This window comes from Hippichthys cyanospilos, chromosome 14 (genome assembly GCF_059441005.1).
Source record: "Hippichthys cyanospilos isolate Australia breed blue-spotted pipefish chromosome 14, RoL_Hcya_1.0, whole genome shotgun sequence".
Lineage (NCBI taxonomy): Eukaryota > Metazoa > Chordata > Actinopteri > Syngnathiformes > Syngnathidae > Hippichthys > Hippichthys cyanospilos.
This window is the reverse complement of record NC_142382.1, coordinates 2,955,123-2,973,596: the sequence shown is the minus strand read 5'-3', so window position 1 is coordinate 2,973,596 and position 18,474 is coordinate 2,955,123. Positions and strand designations below refer to the sequence as shown.

At 38.0% G+C, this 18,474-nt stretch overlaps 1 protein-coding gene and 3 gene segments (V, D, J or C); 2 read left to right on the top strand and 2 right to left on the bottom strand.

Annotated features, from left to right (window-relative positions):
- Positions 1-5,660, bottom strand: LOC148412519 (receptor expression-enhancing protein 6-like). Of its 2 annotated transcripts, none has more exons than XM_088433803.1 (6): positions 5,515-5,660; positions 5,287-5,409; positions 3,762-3,855; positions 2,947-3,085; positions 1,595-1,785; positions 1-353 (listed from the first exon to the last, which is right to left on the bottom strand). In XM_088433803.1, the coding sequence occupies exons 2-6, from the start codon at positions 5,399-5,401 to the stop codon at positions 347-349; spliced, it is 546 nt and encodes a 181-aa protein (XP_088289929.1). In that variant the 5' UTR covers positions 5,402-5,409; positions 5,515-5,660; the 3' UTR covers positions 1-346. The 2 variants fall into 2 exon arrangements, with proteins under 2 accessions (XP_088289929.1, XP_088289928.1); XM_088433802.1 differs by having other exon boundaries at positions 1,617-1,785.
- A 2,513-nt stretch (positions 5,661-8,173) lies between these two features.
- On the bottom strand, positions 8,174-10,457 carry LOC148412518 (Ig kappa-b4 chain C region-like; the record flags this gene model as incomplete). The annotated part of the segment is given in 2 exon segments: positions 8,174-8,550; positions 10,337-10,457. Coding segments are annotated over 2 exon segments (447 nt in total), but the record flags the coding sequence as incomplete, so codon positions are not given.
- Positions 10,458-11,634: 1,177 nt separating this feature from the next.
- On the top strand, positions 11,635-12,480 carry LOC148412517 (Ig kappa chain V region 3547-like). The segment is given in 2 exon segments: positions 11,635-11,693; positions 11,815-12,480. Coding segments are annotated over 2 exon segments (360 nt in total).
- A 1,018-nt stretch (positions 12,481-13,498) lies between these two features.
- Positions 13,499-14,695, top strand: LOC148412516 (Ig kappa chain V region 3547-like). The segment is given in 2 exon segments: positions 13,499-13,559; positions 13,681-14,695. Coding segments are annotated over 2 exon segments (360 nt in total).
- The last annotated feature ends 3,779 nt before the right edge of the window (positions 14,696-18,474 follow it).

Genomic DNA, 18,474 nt, shown 5'->3' with positions numbered 1-18,474 from the left:
GTTGGTCACATTTCCAGTTTATTGCATCTACATCATCAGGTGACGTATGCTCCCAAAAAAACAACAACAACAAAAAAGCGTGAGCCGTACCTTTATGCGGATCCCAAGCAACGAGGCATTTTTAGCACAGGGTTTCATTTCCAGATTGAAATGGCTCAGTTATGCAAAAGATATCTTCCACGATGCTGACTGTGTCCCACATCATCGTGCTTTGTGTTGATTGTACCCATGGTAGTAAAGTTTTTTTTTTCCTTTGGACAAACAAACAAACACATTCTCACTTTCATACACACGTTAGTGTTCCCATGATCCTCATTGGTCCTCTTCGCTGTGGTTGAGAGCTCGATTAACAGCTGAGGGCAAAAAAGAAAAAAAACAAACAAGATAAACCAAAAGATTGATGTTAGAAGTGCAGTAGTCCCTCAAACTGAGAAATAGACTATTTTTTTATTTATTTTTTGCTCCCTAAATGGGTATACAATGAGTAAAACCAAAAAAAAAAAGGAAAGGAAGCAGGACTGAAAAGATAAAAGATTTCAGCAGCCATTTTAAGCACAGTGGTACACACCACATATCTGTATTAAAAAAAACAAATGCATAGAAAAAAATCAGCCTCTACTGAGCGACACAAAATTTAGCACAATTATTATAAATAAAGAAAAAAAATCTTAAGAAGCCCTTGTCTGAAATGACACAGAAAAGTAGCCATTTTGGTTTGTCAACCATTTTTAAAAAAACAGAAGTAAACTTAAAAACAAAAACAAAAAATCATTGTAATTGTCTTGCCCATTTTTGACTACCTTCCAAAACTGTTTTCCCAGTCTTATAACAAAATAATTCATAAAATACAATTGATTTACTATTGATATAAAATTGTACTGGTCGACGTTAGCAACGCAATGCTAATTTTGACCCGTTCTCTGAATTTTGGGTTTGTCTGAAAATTGCTGGACATTTTCAAAATAAAATCTCGTCAGCCAATCGATTAGGAACGTTCAAAGTTGAATATGAAAAGGGGGTGCGAGCCCCCCAGGGGATATATGTGAAGGCGCTTCAGGGTTTCTGCAGGTATCGGCAAATCTAAATGAAAGCTGAGGAAGGAACACGTCCTTTTTCTTTTCAAATAAAAAGCAAATGAACTGGAGCATGCAGCAATGTATTGCAAAAAATGTGTTTAACAAAACTTTGAATGCCTCTAAGTTTTATACAGATGCACGCTTTCATTAGTGTTGCGATTTTCTGGCAGATGATGTCACATGCCCAGCAATAGCACTACAAATGTTGTTCCCAAGTGTATTAAATCACACCTGGATGTGTTACAAAGTCTCTCTCTCTTTTTTTTTTAATCCAAAACTGCTTTGCTAGATTAGGGAGTGCGAGTCTGAAGCATGACTGCTTTTGTCCATGTTAGCTTGCGAAAGTTACCATGCTAGCTTAGTCTACTGTGTCAAACTGTGTCCAAGCATTGGCGGGCATGAATATGGCGTATGAGCGGGTGAGTCGACGCTCGCCGGGGTACGCGCGCAGGAGAGGAGGCGGCGGCCGCCGCCGCATGCACCGGCATGCCGTATATATAAAATGCGCTGGTACTTGCATGTACACTGTAGGTATCTCACCCTCCTGCGTGACGCTGTCCGACACGTTCCTGGCCTTGGCGCTCAGGTCGCTAATCATGTCGTCCATGGCGGCTTGGTGTTTGAGGAAGAAGGGGCGGATGACGCGCTTGTAAAGGACGTCGGAGCCGTTCCACGTCACGGGAGCCATGCACCAGATGAGGAAGGCGCACTGCGGGGAGATGCAGTTCGTACGCAAATAAAATGCTGTGTAAAGCAGTGCCGCCACCAGGGGGTGCCAAGTGGCGGGATACAGTCGTACTTTGTCCCACTCTAAAAAAATAAAAAGCTTTATTTTGTGAGTGTAAAGTTTGCCTGCATTTATTTATAAAGCAAACCTGTATTTATGTATATAGTAAATGTTCTCTGATGTATTGACCAAGTATAAATAGGCTTTGTTGACTCATAACTAGCAACTAGTATAGTTAGCGATTAGCATTTAAGCGTGCTAGCTTGCAAAAGTTAGCATGCTAGCTTATTGTGTCAAATAAAAGAAAGGTGGTGGGTCAGCATTTTGTTCTATTTTCTGTTCTGCTTTTTTTTTTTTTTTTTTTTTTTTAGTTTTACACTTTTTCACTTTTGAGTCAAGAGAACAAAACCGAACAAATCATTAACTGGTGTTATCATTGAAGGTGTTATCTATAAGGCTACCGAGGGGACATAACATAGCAAGGAAAGAATATTACACACCATTTCCGTTCATATTCATTAAACAACTAAAAATGTTGGCTACTCTTATTATAGCACATTAGATGATCAGTAACATTAATTATAACACAATTAAATATCACAAGACATTTTCATGACTGAACATTTTTGCCTCCCGTATAACATTTTCTAACTTTTTTTTTCCAGTTGTTTCAATTTAAAACAAAACGTTTCCTGGGGTAATCCCCTTTCAAACTGATGATTTAGTTTCGTGAAGTTAACATTGTTAAAGTGATGTATTATCAGCAATTACCTTTTTAAAACAATCTGAATCAAAAATATCGACCTTGATAACCAGCCTTGCTAATAATCCCTGTAATAAATCTATTATTGTGTATTGTACTTTAATTTATTGTTTGCGTTATTTATACGAAACATACAAGGGAAGAAGACCTTGAAAAAACATCACATATTGAACAAATGCAACACTGAGAGGGAATGCATTTTAAAAAAAATGAAATGCAAGATTAAAAGACGTAAAATTAATTTCACTTATTGTAAAAATGGTTCACTTTTTACATCTGTATGAGATAAGTTTAGAATGTGCAAAAAAGAAAAACGTAGAAGTGAGATAATGCTGTAATTCAACGCATTGTCCACAAGAGGCCGCTATACGCACACGTACCTTCCCGGCGTAGTAAAAGGGGAACCAGAAGAGGAAGATGTCAAACACGGTCTCCACGATGCTGAAGATGCCATAAACCACCCAGTAGGTGAGCCACTGCGTGTCATCGTCCTTCGCCGTGCTCTCGATGGCTTTGATACTTCAAAAGAGCGCAATTTCAAGTACAAAACAATCCAGATATATTGGACAAAAGACACACAAAATTAGAAATTTATTAGAAAAAATGTCAGTATCGAGAAACTACTAAAACAAATTTGTTCATAACATTTGTTAAAGCAGACGTATTGGAGCAAGCTGTTTAGCTGGAGGGAACTGATTATCGGCCAGCAAGACATCGGTGCTGCTAATTTGAAAATTTCCATTTCGATGAATATCAGCAGCGGCCTTTGTAGAATGAAAATGGCCAATAATAAATCCGTTTCAAACTATGTTGGTTTCAGGTTAAAAATGTATTTCATTTGTCACGTTCCGCAAGGAATAACGCACCTTTGAGTTCTGTTTTTCGAAAACAAATTGAAGCAAAATTCTGACCATTTTTGAGAACGTGTTTTACTGCAGGAAACTAAAGGGAACTATTGGGAACTTTAGGGAACTATTGACTTGACTTGTTTTATTTTTCTTTCAGAAAGAAAGAAAATCTAAACACAAATCTAATCTGAAGTTCTTCATTAACCACGCAGAGTTTTGATTTTTTTTCATATTTTGACGCCAGTATTTTCACGAAAACGAACGACGACTTGAATCCTGATACTCTGTAAAAAACAACAACAAAAATCGGGATGATAAGGATTAGACGGCACGCGGCCGATACATACGAGAAATAGGCCGGGTAGACGAAGCCGATGAGGTTGCATAGCAACGCCGCTCCGTAGCCAAAGAGGAGAAGTACTCCGACCGAAGACAAGGCACCTGCACGGGGCAAAGCAGAGCGCAAGTTTCACACAGGAAGTCACCGGGTGGCAAATATGAATCTTGAGTAACATGCGGTCAGCAGGATGTGAGCATCAGGATGAGGAGGAGCGCAAACAAAGACTCAAAAGGTGATCTGAAACTTTCGTCTGTGCCTGAATCCAAACATGACTCATCATATTGCTGGAAAAAAAAAAGATGTCAATATTTGACTTGCTGGTAGTGCATTAAAAAAACGGGGATGCAGAAGTGGGCAGAATACAAAGGCGGAACTGCTAGAATCACTTCAAGACCACAAGTGATGCCTCGCGACGAAAAGACGTGCAAATGGGACGACCCGAGTAATTAAAAATGCTATCGTCGATGAGGAAGAGTATAAAGAAAACAAAAAGACGAAACAGAACTATTTGATCAAAAATTAGTAGATAATAAAAAAAAAAATCGAATAAATTACACCGGATTTGTGAGAAAACAAAAGAATACTAAACGTTTTCGAAAAATACAAAAGGGCTTCCTGACTGCCATTAAATTGTGATATTATTTTCCTTATTTTTTGTCATTTAACATTACTAAAATGAAAATCAATGGGACGCATGCAAGTAAGCTTACAGTTTTTAAGTATTAAGCCCTATAAAAATGGGTTAAAAATATAACAAAATATTTTTTTAAATTTCAAAAATATTTGACTGAAATTTGTAAAAATCAAAATGACATAACTGATATACAAAAACATTAGGCTGCCATATTACACAAAAACTAAAAGCCGAAAAAGGAATGTTCCACGCCCCAGAATATTAAAATTCATGCAAAATATCAACCATCAGACCAGTCCAACCGCCGATTTGACAACCGCCTCCAGCGAAATCCCATCCATGCTTTGCAACTCAGGATGTGATAAAAATACTTCTGGGACCAGCTGGGAGTGGGTGTGAAAGTGTGTGTGTGTGTGTGTGTGTGTGTGTGTGTGTGTGTTTTGGGGGTGGGTGGGCATGTTCAACAGCAATTAAAAAAAGTGTACTTTGTGTAGTCGTGGATCAGATTAGGCAAACATACAACATGAAGAAATGATCAATTAATCCATAAAACAAATATTCAATTCTCAAAACATGAGTAAATATCCTGAATTCTACTTCTCAAAATGATTCCTACTTTTCTACACATGCATCTGACTTTTTACTTGAGCACAGAGTGCAAACAACACTTTTTATCACCGCTGTCTCGAAATAACGGAAAAAGAAGCGAAAGTAAGCAGAAAAGTCCAGAATGTGCAAATGTGTGGCGAGTGACGTCATCGCGGCTAGCTCGTGAAAACTTGTTAGCATGATGTCGGAAAAGTGGCTTTTATTTTGAAACGTCATCGACAGACGTTTTTTGTTGTTGCTGTTAGCGGTTTTGAAAAAAAGATGGTGGTTATAGAGTGTCCAGACGTACCTAAAGTGATATATTCTCTCTTGACTCCGGTTTTTTGCTCGAGCGTCGCCAGCTGGTCGGTGACAAAGTTCTTCTCATGGAGCAAAGTCACAAAACGCTCCTTGAAATGACTCATTGTCCAGCCTGCAAAGTGACGGGAGAAAAAAACGGGCAAAATGATACAAATGACAGCGACTGTGCGTGGGGGTTAAGGGGGTATTATCAGCCAGATGTTTTACTTAGCTTTACCGGAAAACTTGTCCCTGAAAAGAGAACTTTTCGGGACGGCAGCTCAGGCGGTGGAGTCGGGAGAGAGCCGAGCGGAAACCAGGGAGACGCCGGCTGGCCAATCAAGTGGCTTGTGACGTAAGGGGAGGAGTTGAGCGACGCTAACTGACCAATCAGAGATGGGAGTAACGTTCATGGCGACAGGTGAAAAAACGGTTCTTTAAGTAAACGAAAATCTGTATTAAAAATAATTACTATAAATTGGTTTTCTGTCCTGCAAAATATCAGATAGATAGATAGATAGATAGATAGATAGATAGATAGATAGATAGATAGATAGATAGATAGATAGATAGATAGATAGATAGATAGATAGATAGATAGATAGATAGATAGATAGATAGATAGATAGATAGATTCTAATCAAAGAGGGGGGAACGTTTACGAGTGTCAGTGAAGGAAGCAGATGCTGCGTTCTTTCTTGTTGTTGGTAAAAGTCTTAAACGTTCGTCAAGAGTTCGCCAAAAGTTTAAACCGTGAAGAACGTTTGCAACCTCAAACCTTTGATAAAAAACATTCGCTGCTTTTCAAAACACTCTGCAATTGTTCGCTACTCAGTGGGATATGTGTTTGAAAAATGAGTGATCGCCATTGACTGGCAAAGTTCTTGTACTTGCACCTGTTTTAGTAAACTTCTCGATTCAAATCATGAATTTTGTTGCTAAGATTAGATAACTGCGGTAGAGCAGTAAAATAGCGGTAAATATGATCGGTGGATTTTGGGTTTGGGATTTCACCACCACACATCCGATTAAAAACAATCGCTTGAATTGAACTATATACTGAACTATACACCTGGGAGTGAGGTCAAAACTAAAGTCTTGCAGAAAGCATGATTAAAATCACTTTTGCAAATCGACCCATGCAACTATGCCAGTGGGAAAAAACAGGAAGCCGTGACTTCTCACTTTCGCAAAGTCAGGTGCGCTCGGTAACTTGATTTGCGTGAGCTGCCACGCTCGGTCGCTCCGCCGCTTCTTCAAAAGTCGCCAACACTCTTTTCACACAAGCTCCACTCGCAACTCAAGTCAGGATCAGGATGTGGTCTCCCGCACTCTCGCTCGTCCTTTGGGCTTTTCTCATTACGGGTGAGAGTCTGCGAAAGAAAATATGACGATGAGTTTAGTTCTGTGTAAAAGTTCCGGCTTCGATTTGATATTTGGTGTTTAACTTCTCATTCATTTTGTTTCAGAATCTTCCGCGGATGATTTTGTGAGGCAGACGGAGAGAGTCATATTCGTCTCTCGCGGCGGGGCGGTGACCATCGGCGCCACGGGGAGTTCAAACATTGGAGATGATCTCAGTTGGTACCAAGTGAAACCGGGACAGCCTCCCAAACCGCTCATCTACTATACAGCACACCGCTTCTCTGGGGTGCCATCTCGATTCAGCGGGGCACGATCCGGCTCCGACTACACTCTGACCATCAGCGGCGTCCGGGCAGAAGACCTGGCCGATTACTACTGTCTCGCCTATCACAACAACGGAAGGTATACACGGTGATCCAGAGGCGTACAAAAACCTCTTTGGACTTGGAGAGAAGTGAAAGTAGAAAACGCTCCGGAAAATGAGCATGACTGCTCATCAAGCGGAACCAACATCAAGCTATTCATCCAATGCAAGTTTTGAGCAGACTGCATTCATTTCTTTTTCTTACTTGGACAGAGAATATTTGAATTGACTGTAAAATATGTTTAAGTTATTCTTTATTTTATTGAGGAGGGAGCTATGGTGTCCAATTATAAGCTATTGTTGGAAGTGCAATACAGTATATATATATATATATATATATATATATATATATATATATATATATATATATATATATATATATATATATATATATATATATATATATATAATACCTCAAATTTATGCCTGTTTGTTTGTGTAATTATTGATCTATTTGCTTGAAGTGCAAAATATATTTATGAAATATTAAATAAAATATCAAATAAAATCAAATTTCTGTAAAAAAAATTGAATCCATCTGTTACAAGATAAACATTTGTATGTATATTTTTATAGTTGTTTATTATTATATCATTATTATTATATTATTGTATTATATTTTTCATATTTTAAAAATTATATTTGAATGTGTAAACGATGGTAATGTTATTTTCATTTTATTTTATATATATAAAACAGTAAATGCAGTATTAAATAACATTTATTTAATAGTTTATGTAATCCAATCCAAATAAAAAAATATGACTGAATGTGTGAAGTTATTGAACCTATTTGTTTGAAGTGCAAATGTATTTATGAAATTGTAAATAAAGTATCAAATCCAATCCAATTTGTGTCATAAAGTTTTGTCCACAATATATCTTTCACAAATTACATATTTGTAAATATTTTTTGCATATGTTATAAAGATTATATTTGCATTTCTTTCGTAAATGGTGATGGTAATGATTGTAAATTATTTTTTATTGTAAATAATTTTTCATTTTATTGAGGAGTAAGCCATAAGATACCATGACAAATGCAGTTCTGGTATTGAGTGATAAATGTGTTGATTTTTTTTTTTTGTATCGTATGCTAGAGAATATATTAGCATATTTATTTAATTTATTGAACATGACTTTCTCCACAGACTGATGTTGATACTCAAAACATTTTATTTCACGATGCTTCATCTTTGCAAGGACGAGTGCTCGTGGTTCTACTGGCATCGTCCCGGGTCGGGCACGGTTTGCACGATGGGGTTCTGCCCGGTTCTGGTGGCCTCGCAGGTCACGGTTTGGGCCGTGCTCCACTGGTCCGCCGGGAGGCTCAAGGTGCTGGTCCAGCTGTAAAGGCCGTCGGCGCCGGGCTCTCCCAGGGGGCTTTGCGACACCCCCGAGGTTCTGGGAGTGCCGCCCACCTTCCAGCCCAGGGTCCATTCCGGGTAGCCCCCTTGGGCCACGCACACGGCCTTGGCGTCGCCTGTTTGCAGCTGTTCTTTGGAAGGGGGGAAGACGGTCAGGGTGGGTCGACGCACCTCGCCCGCTATCAGGGGGAGAGGAATGGGGAGAAGAAGTTTTTTTAAAATTGCGCAACATCAGTGGACTACATTATTTAGCTAATGCTAACTGGTGCAAGGAGCCCACAGCCCAACATTTGAAAACGAATTGTCAGCGTTTAATGTACGACTAGCAAGTCCATTTTGTTCCTAGCTCTTACGCAAGACACTTCTGGGGAATATTGTATTGTAAAAGGCGACAATAATGATGTCATTTATTCTCAAATAGCTGGACTACATTAGTTAGCTAGCTAATGCTAACTGTGATAATGAGCCAACAATGAAAAACTAATTATTAGCAGCTAAGGTACTGTTAGCAATTCAATTCTTGTTCCCTTACTTAAAACGTGGCTGTGTATTTTTTTTGAACAGAACAGTGACAAGAAAAAAAGAGTTACTTCCATCAACAAAAATATTGTAATATTGTTACTTATTTAAAAAGAATATAAAAAAATGTTAGTAAGCTAAAGCTAACTGTGGCAAGGAACCCACAGCCAAAAATTCAAGTTGTAAATATACTACTAGCATGACAATTTGTTGCTCCTTGTGATGACTTAGAACGTGTCTGTTCCATTTTGTTGAACTAAACACTGATAAGCATGATTTACTTCTATAAACAATATTTAAGCTAATGCTACTGATTTTAATGTTAGTTAGCTAAGATTAACTGTGGCAAGGAGCCCACAGCCAAACTGAAAAAAGCTGTTGTTAGCAGCTAATGTATGTTTAGCATGACAATTTTTGTCACTAGGTTTTATTTAGGACCCATCTGCACATTTTAGTTTTACAAAACATTGACAATATTAATGAGCTACTTATATATAAAAAAAATGAAAGCGGATGCAGCTAGCTCACAGTACAACTTTGAGAAGTAGTCATTAGCCGCTTATATTAGCATGTAAAATTGTGTTTTTTGCACATACTACAGATCCATCTGGATGCTTGTTTTGTTAAAATAAATTAAATAAATAAATAAATAATGGTTGCTTACACGTTTCTTTTAAGATACGTTATTTCATGTATATAGAAACTTTTGAAAAAAATGATTGGACATTTACATGTTCAGTGCTGCGCCGGATGAATGATGAAGAATAAAGTTATGAAACATACATAATAAATAAAGGCAAGCGCTCCAAATAAATTTGTGCGGAAAATGTTTTGACGAGAACGTGTTGCACAAAAGATTTGAGTGCTTTTATATCGTGATTATCATGAAAAAGGGTAAAAAGCGTTCAAGTATTTTTTTTTAGAAAGTAGCATCGTACTCCATCAGTACGAACTGGACATTTAACGTTGAAATTGTTTGATTTTTTTCTGTGTTTTTTAATGATGTCAATTCAGTTGAATACATTTTTGATGGAAAGAGATCATTTTACAGTTTTTACGTATTAGTCCGAATAACCTGTAGGAACTCAACGATTAATTTTTTTAACGCGGAAAATTGCAAAATTTAGTTTTAGCATCCCTTCAATGCAGGACCCGTGTTCAGAAATATTACATTTGCGGTGAAATTCTTCCAGCGTTTTCAGTCACGTAATTTTTTTTTCTTTTATTTAATGTAAATCGCCAAATATTAGACAAAATGAACAAGTAAGGAGTGTGAAAAATAAAAGCATGGACGCTCCAAATGCGCAGAATGTTTTGGCGTCGGAAAGATATCATTTGATCGAAAAAAAATGTTTTAAAATATCAAAATATACAATGGAAAAATGGTTCAATTTGGCGCAAAACCACACGAAAGAAGGGGAGTAGTGATAAAAATGTGTTACTTACAGCCCAAGACGAGTTTGGTTCCTCCACCGAAACTCCACCACAGTGATGCAAAGCGGTGAAACGGCCGTACAAAAACCTTGTGGCGTGTCAAAGCGCGGCGAGATGCTAACGATTTCCTCCATAAACGTGTTCGAGTTCAATCGAGGGCGCTCGGCATGGGGCCTTTTGGGATTGGTTAGCACTGCGTACGAAAATAGCGGTATTAAATTTGTCTTTATTTTTTTTGCAAAATAAAATAAAACAGATACTAACAGACCGATGTAGAGGGGTCCAACAAGTTCCAAAAAAAAAGAGGAAGCAGTGGCCTCTCACTTTCATATAAGCAGGTGCAATCACTGCTTCATTTGCATGAGTGCCATTTTCAATCAAACTTGTCACATAATTTATTTTTGACTTACTGAGCATTATAAAGTTTACTCTAACTTGACCTTAGGTCAATGAATGTGTGAATGCTTCTTCATAAAATAAGTGCCCTCAGTTCAGGATTGTTTTTCGAATACAAAGTCATCTGGGAGAGGCAAATGTTGACAATTACTTTTAAAAAATCGATTTATGGATGATAGAGGTCGTTCTATAAAGGGATCCGTGAAATTATTTGGGTGTTTCGGGCGTGTTTTGGTTGATCTTTTAATAGTTAGAGATTTGTGCCTTGTTTGGATTTTTGTTTTTGTTTTTTGGCGCCGCCTCTGGCCGCTTTTGATAGTGCACTATCAATGGGTTTCTGCCAGTAGCTAGGTTTGAAATCACAGGTCAGTAAAAATTGTTCCAAAGAGAAATTGGGAACAAAAAAAAATGTTTTTTTTCTCCCAAAAACTTTTAAAAGTTGAAAATAACTTTGAAGTTTGGTATTTTAGCCAGAAACTTGAAATCAAATCAGCATTTCCCGGGCCACATAAAATGATGTGGCGGGCCAGATCTGGAACACGGGCCTTGAGTTTGACACCTGTGACCTTGATAGAAGTCATTGTAACATCTAGGAAGGACAGAACATTGGGTTATTAATCATAAAAAAAATCATTTGATCTCATTTTATATTGAATTGTGAAAATATTAATCACATTGAGTTTTAAAATGACGGGTTCAAAGTTCTCTTTTTTTTGTACAGTCATGCAGCCACCGATGCCCTCAGATTGACGTGGAAGAGTCCAGAGTCCAACTAAAAACAGAGCACGGTGATTTCTGACTTTCGCATCGCCAGGTGCGCTGTTAGCTTGATTTGCATGAGCTGCCACGCTCGGCCGCTCCTCCGCTTCTTCAAAAGTCGCCAACGCTCTTTTCAAACAAACTTTACTCGCATCTCGGGTCAGGATGTGGACGCCCGCGCTCTCGCTGGTCCTTTGGACTCTGCTGATCTCGGGTCAGGCTCTTTGAAAGAAAATCCGACGATGAATTCACTCGAAGCTTTCGTTTGTGTATAAACGTTCTTCTGGCATTGGTTTGATACTCGATGTTTCGATTCTTCATTGATCTCATTTCAGAATCTTCCGCGGATGATTTTGTGAGGCAGACGGAGAGAATCAAGTCCGTCTCTCTCGGCGCGACGGTGACCATCGGCGCCACGGGGAGTTCAAACATTGGATATCGTCTCAGTTGGTACCAAGTGAAACCGGGACAGCCTCCCAAACCGCTCATCTATGCAGCAGACGAACGCTTCTCTGGGGCGCCATCTCGATTCAGCGGGGCACGATCGGGCTCCGACTACACTCTGACCATCAGCGGCGTCCAACCGGAAGACCTGGCCGATTACTACTGTTTCGTCTATTACGGCGGCGAAAGGTTCACACGGTGATTCAGAGGCGTACAAAAACCTCTTCGGGCTTTGAGAGAAGTGAAAGCGGAAGACGATCCGAAAGATGAGCATGACTGCTCATCAAGCGGAACCCACATCAAGCTATTCATCCAATGAAAGTTTTGAGCAAAGTGCATTTTTTGAACGGAGAATATCTGAATTGATTTTGTAAATTATGGTTAAGATATTCTTTATTTTAATGGGGAGGGAGCTGTAGTGTGCTATTATAAGCTATTGTTGGAAGTGCAATATATATTTACGCCTGTTTGTGTGTAATTATTGATCTATTTGCTTGAAAAATATATTTATGAAATACTCAATAAAATATCAAATAAAATCACATTTCTGTAATAAAATTTGAGTCCATCTGTTAAAAGATAAACATTTGTATGTATATTTTTATAGTTGTATATATTATTATTATTATTATTATTATTATTATTATTATTATTATTATTATTATTATATTGTATTATATTATATTTTTATATTATACAGATTATATTTGAATGTGTTTGGTAAACAATGGTAATGTTATTTTCCGTTTATTTTATAAATATAAAACAGTAAATGCAGTATTAAATGACATTTATTCAATAGTTTATGTAATCCAATCTAAATAAAAAAATATGCCTGTATATGTGTAGTTATTGAACCTATTTGTTTTACGTGCAAATGTATTTGTGAAATTGTAAATAAAGTATCAAATCCAATCAAATTTGTGTGATGAAGTTTTGTCCACAATATATCTGTCACAAATTACATATTTGTAAATATTTTTTGCATATGTTATAAAGATTATATTTGCATTTCTTTTGTAAATGGCGATGGTACTGATTGTAAATGATTTTTTATTGCAAATGATTTTTCATTTTATTGAGGAATAAGCCATAAGATACCATGACAAATGCAGTTCTGGTATTGTGTGATAAATGTGTTGATTTTTTTTTTGGATCTTATACTAGAGAATATATTTCTTAATATGTATGTAATATACAATCTTCATTTTATTTCATTTTATTCATGCGTTAATCACATGGAGGCCACATGTCTTCTCATAATTTGCTTCCCTTTTCCCAATACACACTTTTTGCACAAACTTATTGGTGAAATTCAAAGATTTTATTCCACAATGCTTCATGTTTGCAAGGACGAGGGCTCGGGTTCTACGAGCATCGTCCCGGGTCGGGCACGGTTTGCACGATGGGGTTCTGGTGGCTTCACAGAGTCGAACTAAAACCAGGACGCGGTGACGTCTGACTTTCGCATTGCCAGGTGCGCTGTTAGCTTGATTTGCATGAGCTGCCACGCTCGGCCGCTCCTCCGCTTCTTCAAAAGTCGCCAACGCTCTTTTCAAACAAACTTTACTCGCATCTCGGGTCAGGATGTGGACGCCCGCGCTCTCGCTGGTCCTTTGGACTCTGCTGATCTCGGGTCAGGCTCTTTGAAAGAAAATCCGACGATGAATTCACTCGAAGTTTTCGTTTGTGTATAAACGTTCTTCTGGCATTGGTTTGATACTCGGTGTTTCGATTCTTCATTGATCTCATTTCAGAATCTTCCGCGGATGATTTTGTGAGGCAGACGGAGAGAATCAAGTCCGTCTCTCTTGGCGCGACGGTGACCATCGGCGCCACGGGGAGTTCAAACATTGGATATAGTCTCAGTTGGTACCAAGTGAAACCGGGACAGCCTCCCAAACTGCTCATCTACTATGCAGCACAACGCTTCTCTGGGGTGCCATCTCGATTCAGCGGGGCACGATCCGGCTCCGACTACACTCTGACCATCAGCGGCGTCCAACCGGAAGACCTGGCCGATTACTACTGTTTCGTCAATTACGGCGGCGGAAGGTTCACACGGTGATTCAGAGGCGTACAAAAACCTCTTCGGGCTTTGAGAGAAGTGAAAGCGGAAGACGATCCGAAAGATGAGCATGACTGCTCATCAAGACGCTCCATCGCTGAAGCAGACCGGCAACACTATCATTTTTTTACCCTTATTATTCTTATGTTGTTGTTTGTTGATCATTTGTAGTTTTGTCTTGTTTTCAGGGACATATTTAAACCCTTAAAAAAATCGAATCTCAACAAAGACGATTTCTGGGCGAATGAAGGCTGAATAAAATGATTGAGGATATATTATAATGTTTCAAAATCAACCATGGATGAATTTTCAAGGCAGACTACATTTTGAAACAAATAAATGTGATGTCAATATTATCTTCTAGCTCATTCAATCCCAAAGACGTATTTATACGTCTTTACAGAGTCCATACATTCAATTTGTTTGTAAAATATATCTTTCAATTGTTGTTGGAGCATTTCAAGATCAATGTTTTTGTTATTTTCCTTGTTTTTTTGGATGAAATTTCAGATTTTGCGAAATCTAGTGGTGAACTGAGGGGCATGCAATAATTTTTAAACCATTAGCGCTACAGTGTCTCAGAGAAACCATTCATTACAATTCTACTACCACTACAATGAATTTGTTTTTATTTTAATTTTTTTGGTTGGGTATCCATAGGATAGTAATATGTGTAATATACTGATTTTAAACCTACAATTGGAGAAAATAAACATTGATGAGATAGACCAGAAGACGCTTTTTCATATTCTTGAAATTATGGTGGGTTCACCACTAGATGTTGTTAAACCCTACACATTGTACATTTTATTTAAGCAATTTCGCGAGGCAATTTGCTTCCTTTGTCCCAATAAACACTTTGTACACAGACTTATTGGTGAAATTCAAACATTTTATTTCACAATGCTTCATCTTTGCAAGGACGAGGGCTCGGGGTTCTACTGGCATCGTCCCGGGTCGGGTACGGTTTGCACGATGGGGTTCTGCCCGGTTCTGGTGGCCTCGCAGGTCACGGTTTGGGCCGTGCTCCACTGGTCCGCCGGGAGGCTCAAGGTGCTGGTCCAGCTGTAAAGGCCGTCGGCGCCGGGCTCTCCCAGGGGGCTTTGCGACACCCCCGAGGTTCTGGGGGTGCCGCCCACCTTCCAGCCCAGGGTCCATTCCGGGTAGCCCCCTTGGGCCACGCACACGGCCTTGGCGTCGCCTGTTTGCAGCTGCTCTTTGGAAGGGGGGAAGACGGTCAGGGTGGGTCGGCGCACCTCGCCCGCTATCAGGGGGAGAGGAAAGGGGAGAAGAAGTTTTTTTAACTGCATGACTTTTAGTTCGGTCGTGAAAACATTTTTATTAGGCTCTCACTGGACATTATTGTATCTATAGCCAAAGATGGTGGACTTTATTAAACTTATCTGGTCACTTTTGTTCAGTAAAAATGGCTATTTCAACAGGCTAGCTAAAGCTAGCTAGCTAATGCTAGCTTGGCAAAGAGCCCACAGCAAAACATTAAAAACGAGCCATTAGCAGCTGATGTCGTGCATGGAGTTTTGTTGCTTACTTAACTTTGCAAAACATTGGAGATATTTATGGGTTACTAATTGATGATAAAAAAAAAAGTTAGCATATGCTATATCTCGATAACGCTAGCTGTGACAGCAGGAAAACACAGTCGATTGAACTGACAAAACATAAGAGATTATTCATTAACGTTAGCGTACTTACCCAAGATGAGCTTTGATAGATTTTTGCTTTGTGTTGGTTTGACAATTATTGACAAGATTTTGTTTAATAATTCATTCACTTTTTTTTTTTTTTTACATTTTAGGTACTTTTAAAAGGTACCTCACATATTGTGCATGCTAACTTGACTTGGTTTGGTTTTGAAAAGTATCAATGGATTAACAGTTTTGGATTTATTTTTTTTATATATTTAGATTTTTTTAAAGATGCAATTGTCTATAGTAGTTCAAATGTCCCGTGTGAATTGATCAATATTGTAACTCTTCAATTCCAAAAAATGAAGAATTGTGGTCAGCATAAACAATTGAACAGTGGGGAAAAAAAACTGAAGCGTAGCTATCTCGAATGCTCTGAAACCGTCTGGATATTTTTGAGCGTTGAAAAAGAGAACAGGAGAATCATCCTTTTTTTTTAGGCTTTTTTTTTTTGGGTGCAAAACAACAGATGGTAACATCATGAAAGTAATGAGAATTCTGTTACTTACAGCCAAGGACGAGTTTGGTTCCTCCGGCGAAACTCAACCACAGTGATGCAAAGCGCTGAAGCAGCAGTACAAAAACCTCATCCACTGTCAATGAGCGCCGATTTTATGATATGCTGATGGTTGTCTTCCATAAATTTGTGTGAGGTCATTAAAGAGCATTTAGAGTAAGTGAGAGCTGTTAGACCAGTCAAAACTGCTTAGGCAGAGGTACTTAATACGTCTATTTTTGGTTAAATATAATAAATCACATACCACTTCCCTCAGACTTAAGTATAAGCGTCCAACAAATCAAAAAAAAAAAAAAAAAGAGGAAGCGTCTGACTTTCACAAAGGCAGGTGCGCTCAGCTTAATTTGCATAAAGACAGTCATTCCTAAACCCTTAAGTCAATGCTTGTCAGACAAAATACCAACTCCAAAAATTGTGTGCTCTCCAAGTAAAAAAAAATAGAGGTTTTGCAAAACAAAAAAGAAGCAAAATTGCAGTACTTATAGCAGCACTGAAGAACCTACAGTTTTCTTTGATTATGGCGCCACTATATGGACAAAAGCGGTAGTGTGTCTGAATAATATATTTTTGAGTTTTGTGCGTGTATGGTTGTGTTTGTGCGGAACTGCAAACTATCGAACTGATGGCTATTTATCGCTCTCAGCTTTCCATGCTCAATTCAAAATACTGTTGCTAATGTTAGCTATTTCGTTAGCGTCAGTTTGGAACTGCTAACTATCGGACTGATTGTTATTTATCGCTGCAATGCTACCTAGTTAGCTAACTCGGTATATGTTCAAAGGTGACTGGATTTCTAAGCCTAAATCAAAATGCTGTTGCTAATGTTAGCTATATAGTTAGTGTCAATGTGGAACTGCAAAATATCGAACTGATGGTTATTTATCACTACCATGCTACCTAGTTAGCTAACTCAGTAACTAGTAACTAAATAGTTAACAGTAACTAAAGTAATGGAATTTACAGGGTTGTTTTTTTTGGTCAAATATTTGGGCTAAAGAGGGTCTCACAATATATTTTTTGTATAAATAAGTAATTTAAAATAAAAAATAAAAAAATAAACTGAGATTTAATGTCTAATACTCTTGAAGTATATATAAAAATATGTCTTTGGAATTTAATGAGTTAATGATGTTATTAAAACACCAACTCTACAAGTCATTTTGTTATTTCATAATTATGTTACGTTATACATGATTTTATTTCACTTTATATTAATTTGTATTTTTTTATGTATTCATTTTCAAAGTGACAGTAAAAATTTGTATCTCCTAATATATGGTTAGAATCATTTTCATTTCTTTGAGCCGTGATCACATTAAGATGAAAGTTTTTTTTTTATCATTAATCCATAATTTTATTCTCATTTGTGTTTTAAAAACTCATTCAATCCCAAAGACGTATTTTCACGCGCCTTTCAAGTGTGAGACATTCCTCAAATAATGTGGCTGGGGAACCATGCGTTTGCCGTGGTGTAATTGCACAATCACGCCAACAGATGGTGCACTGGCGCTCTTATTGCTAAGGTCCATGTGGACGGTCGGATCTCGAAATTATCCCATTCGGAAAACCGTACAGTACTCCAGTTCGGGACTCTAAACCCTAATATTCCAATTATGACATATTAAATATTCCTATTTCAATTTCATAAATATATACAGTAAATGTACAGCATAGTTACTTGTGCTACTATCACATTTTTGTACATAAAGGTGACATAAATTCCCCTGATACCCCTGGGTTAAGTTAAACCAAGCATTCTGAAGCTCTGAAATCGTCAAGATTTTGCCTCATGAGGTACTAAACATTCATATTTTAGCATACAGTCATACAGCAAGAGATGCAGTCAAACAGACTTGAAAGAGTCCAAAAAAAACAGGAAGTGGTGGCCTCTAACTTGGCAAAACGCGCCACCACGATTCAGCGGCGCACGATCTGGCTCCCGCTACACTATGACCATCGACCATTTTTCCTTTAATGAAGTACCTGGGATTTAATGTCTGGAATCCTAAAAATATGTCTTTGGGATTGAATGAGTTATTGTAGTGTGACAAAAAATGTTGAAGTCTATTTAATTGTATTTAATGATTTTGTTTCCATTAACAGTGTGATAATTGTACATTATAACAGAGCTTTATCTTTGTGTTATTTATTGTTGTATATATTGTATTTCGCTCAAAGGGCTCAAAATAAATGAAGTTAATTTTGAGATATCTTCATAACTCAGAGTATACTTTTCTGTTGCACAGCAAATGTTGTCCTG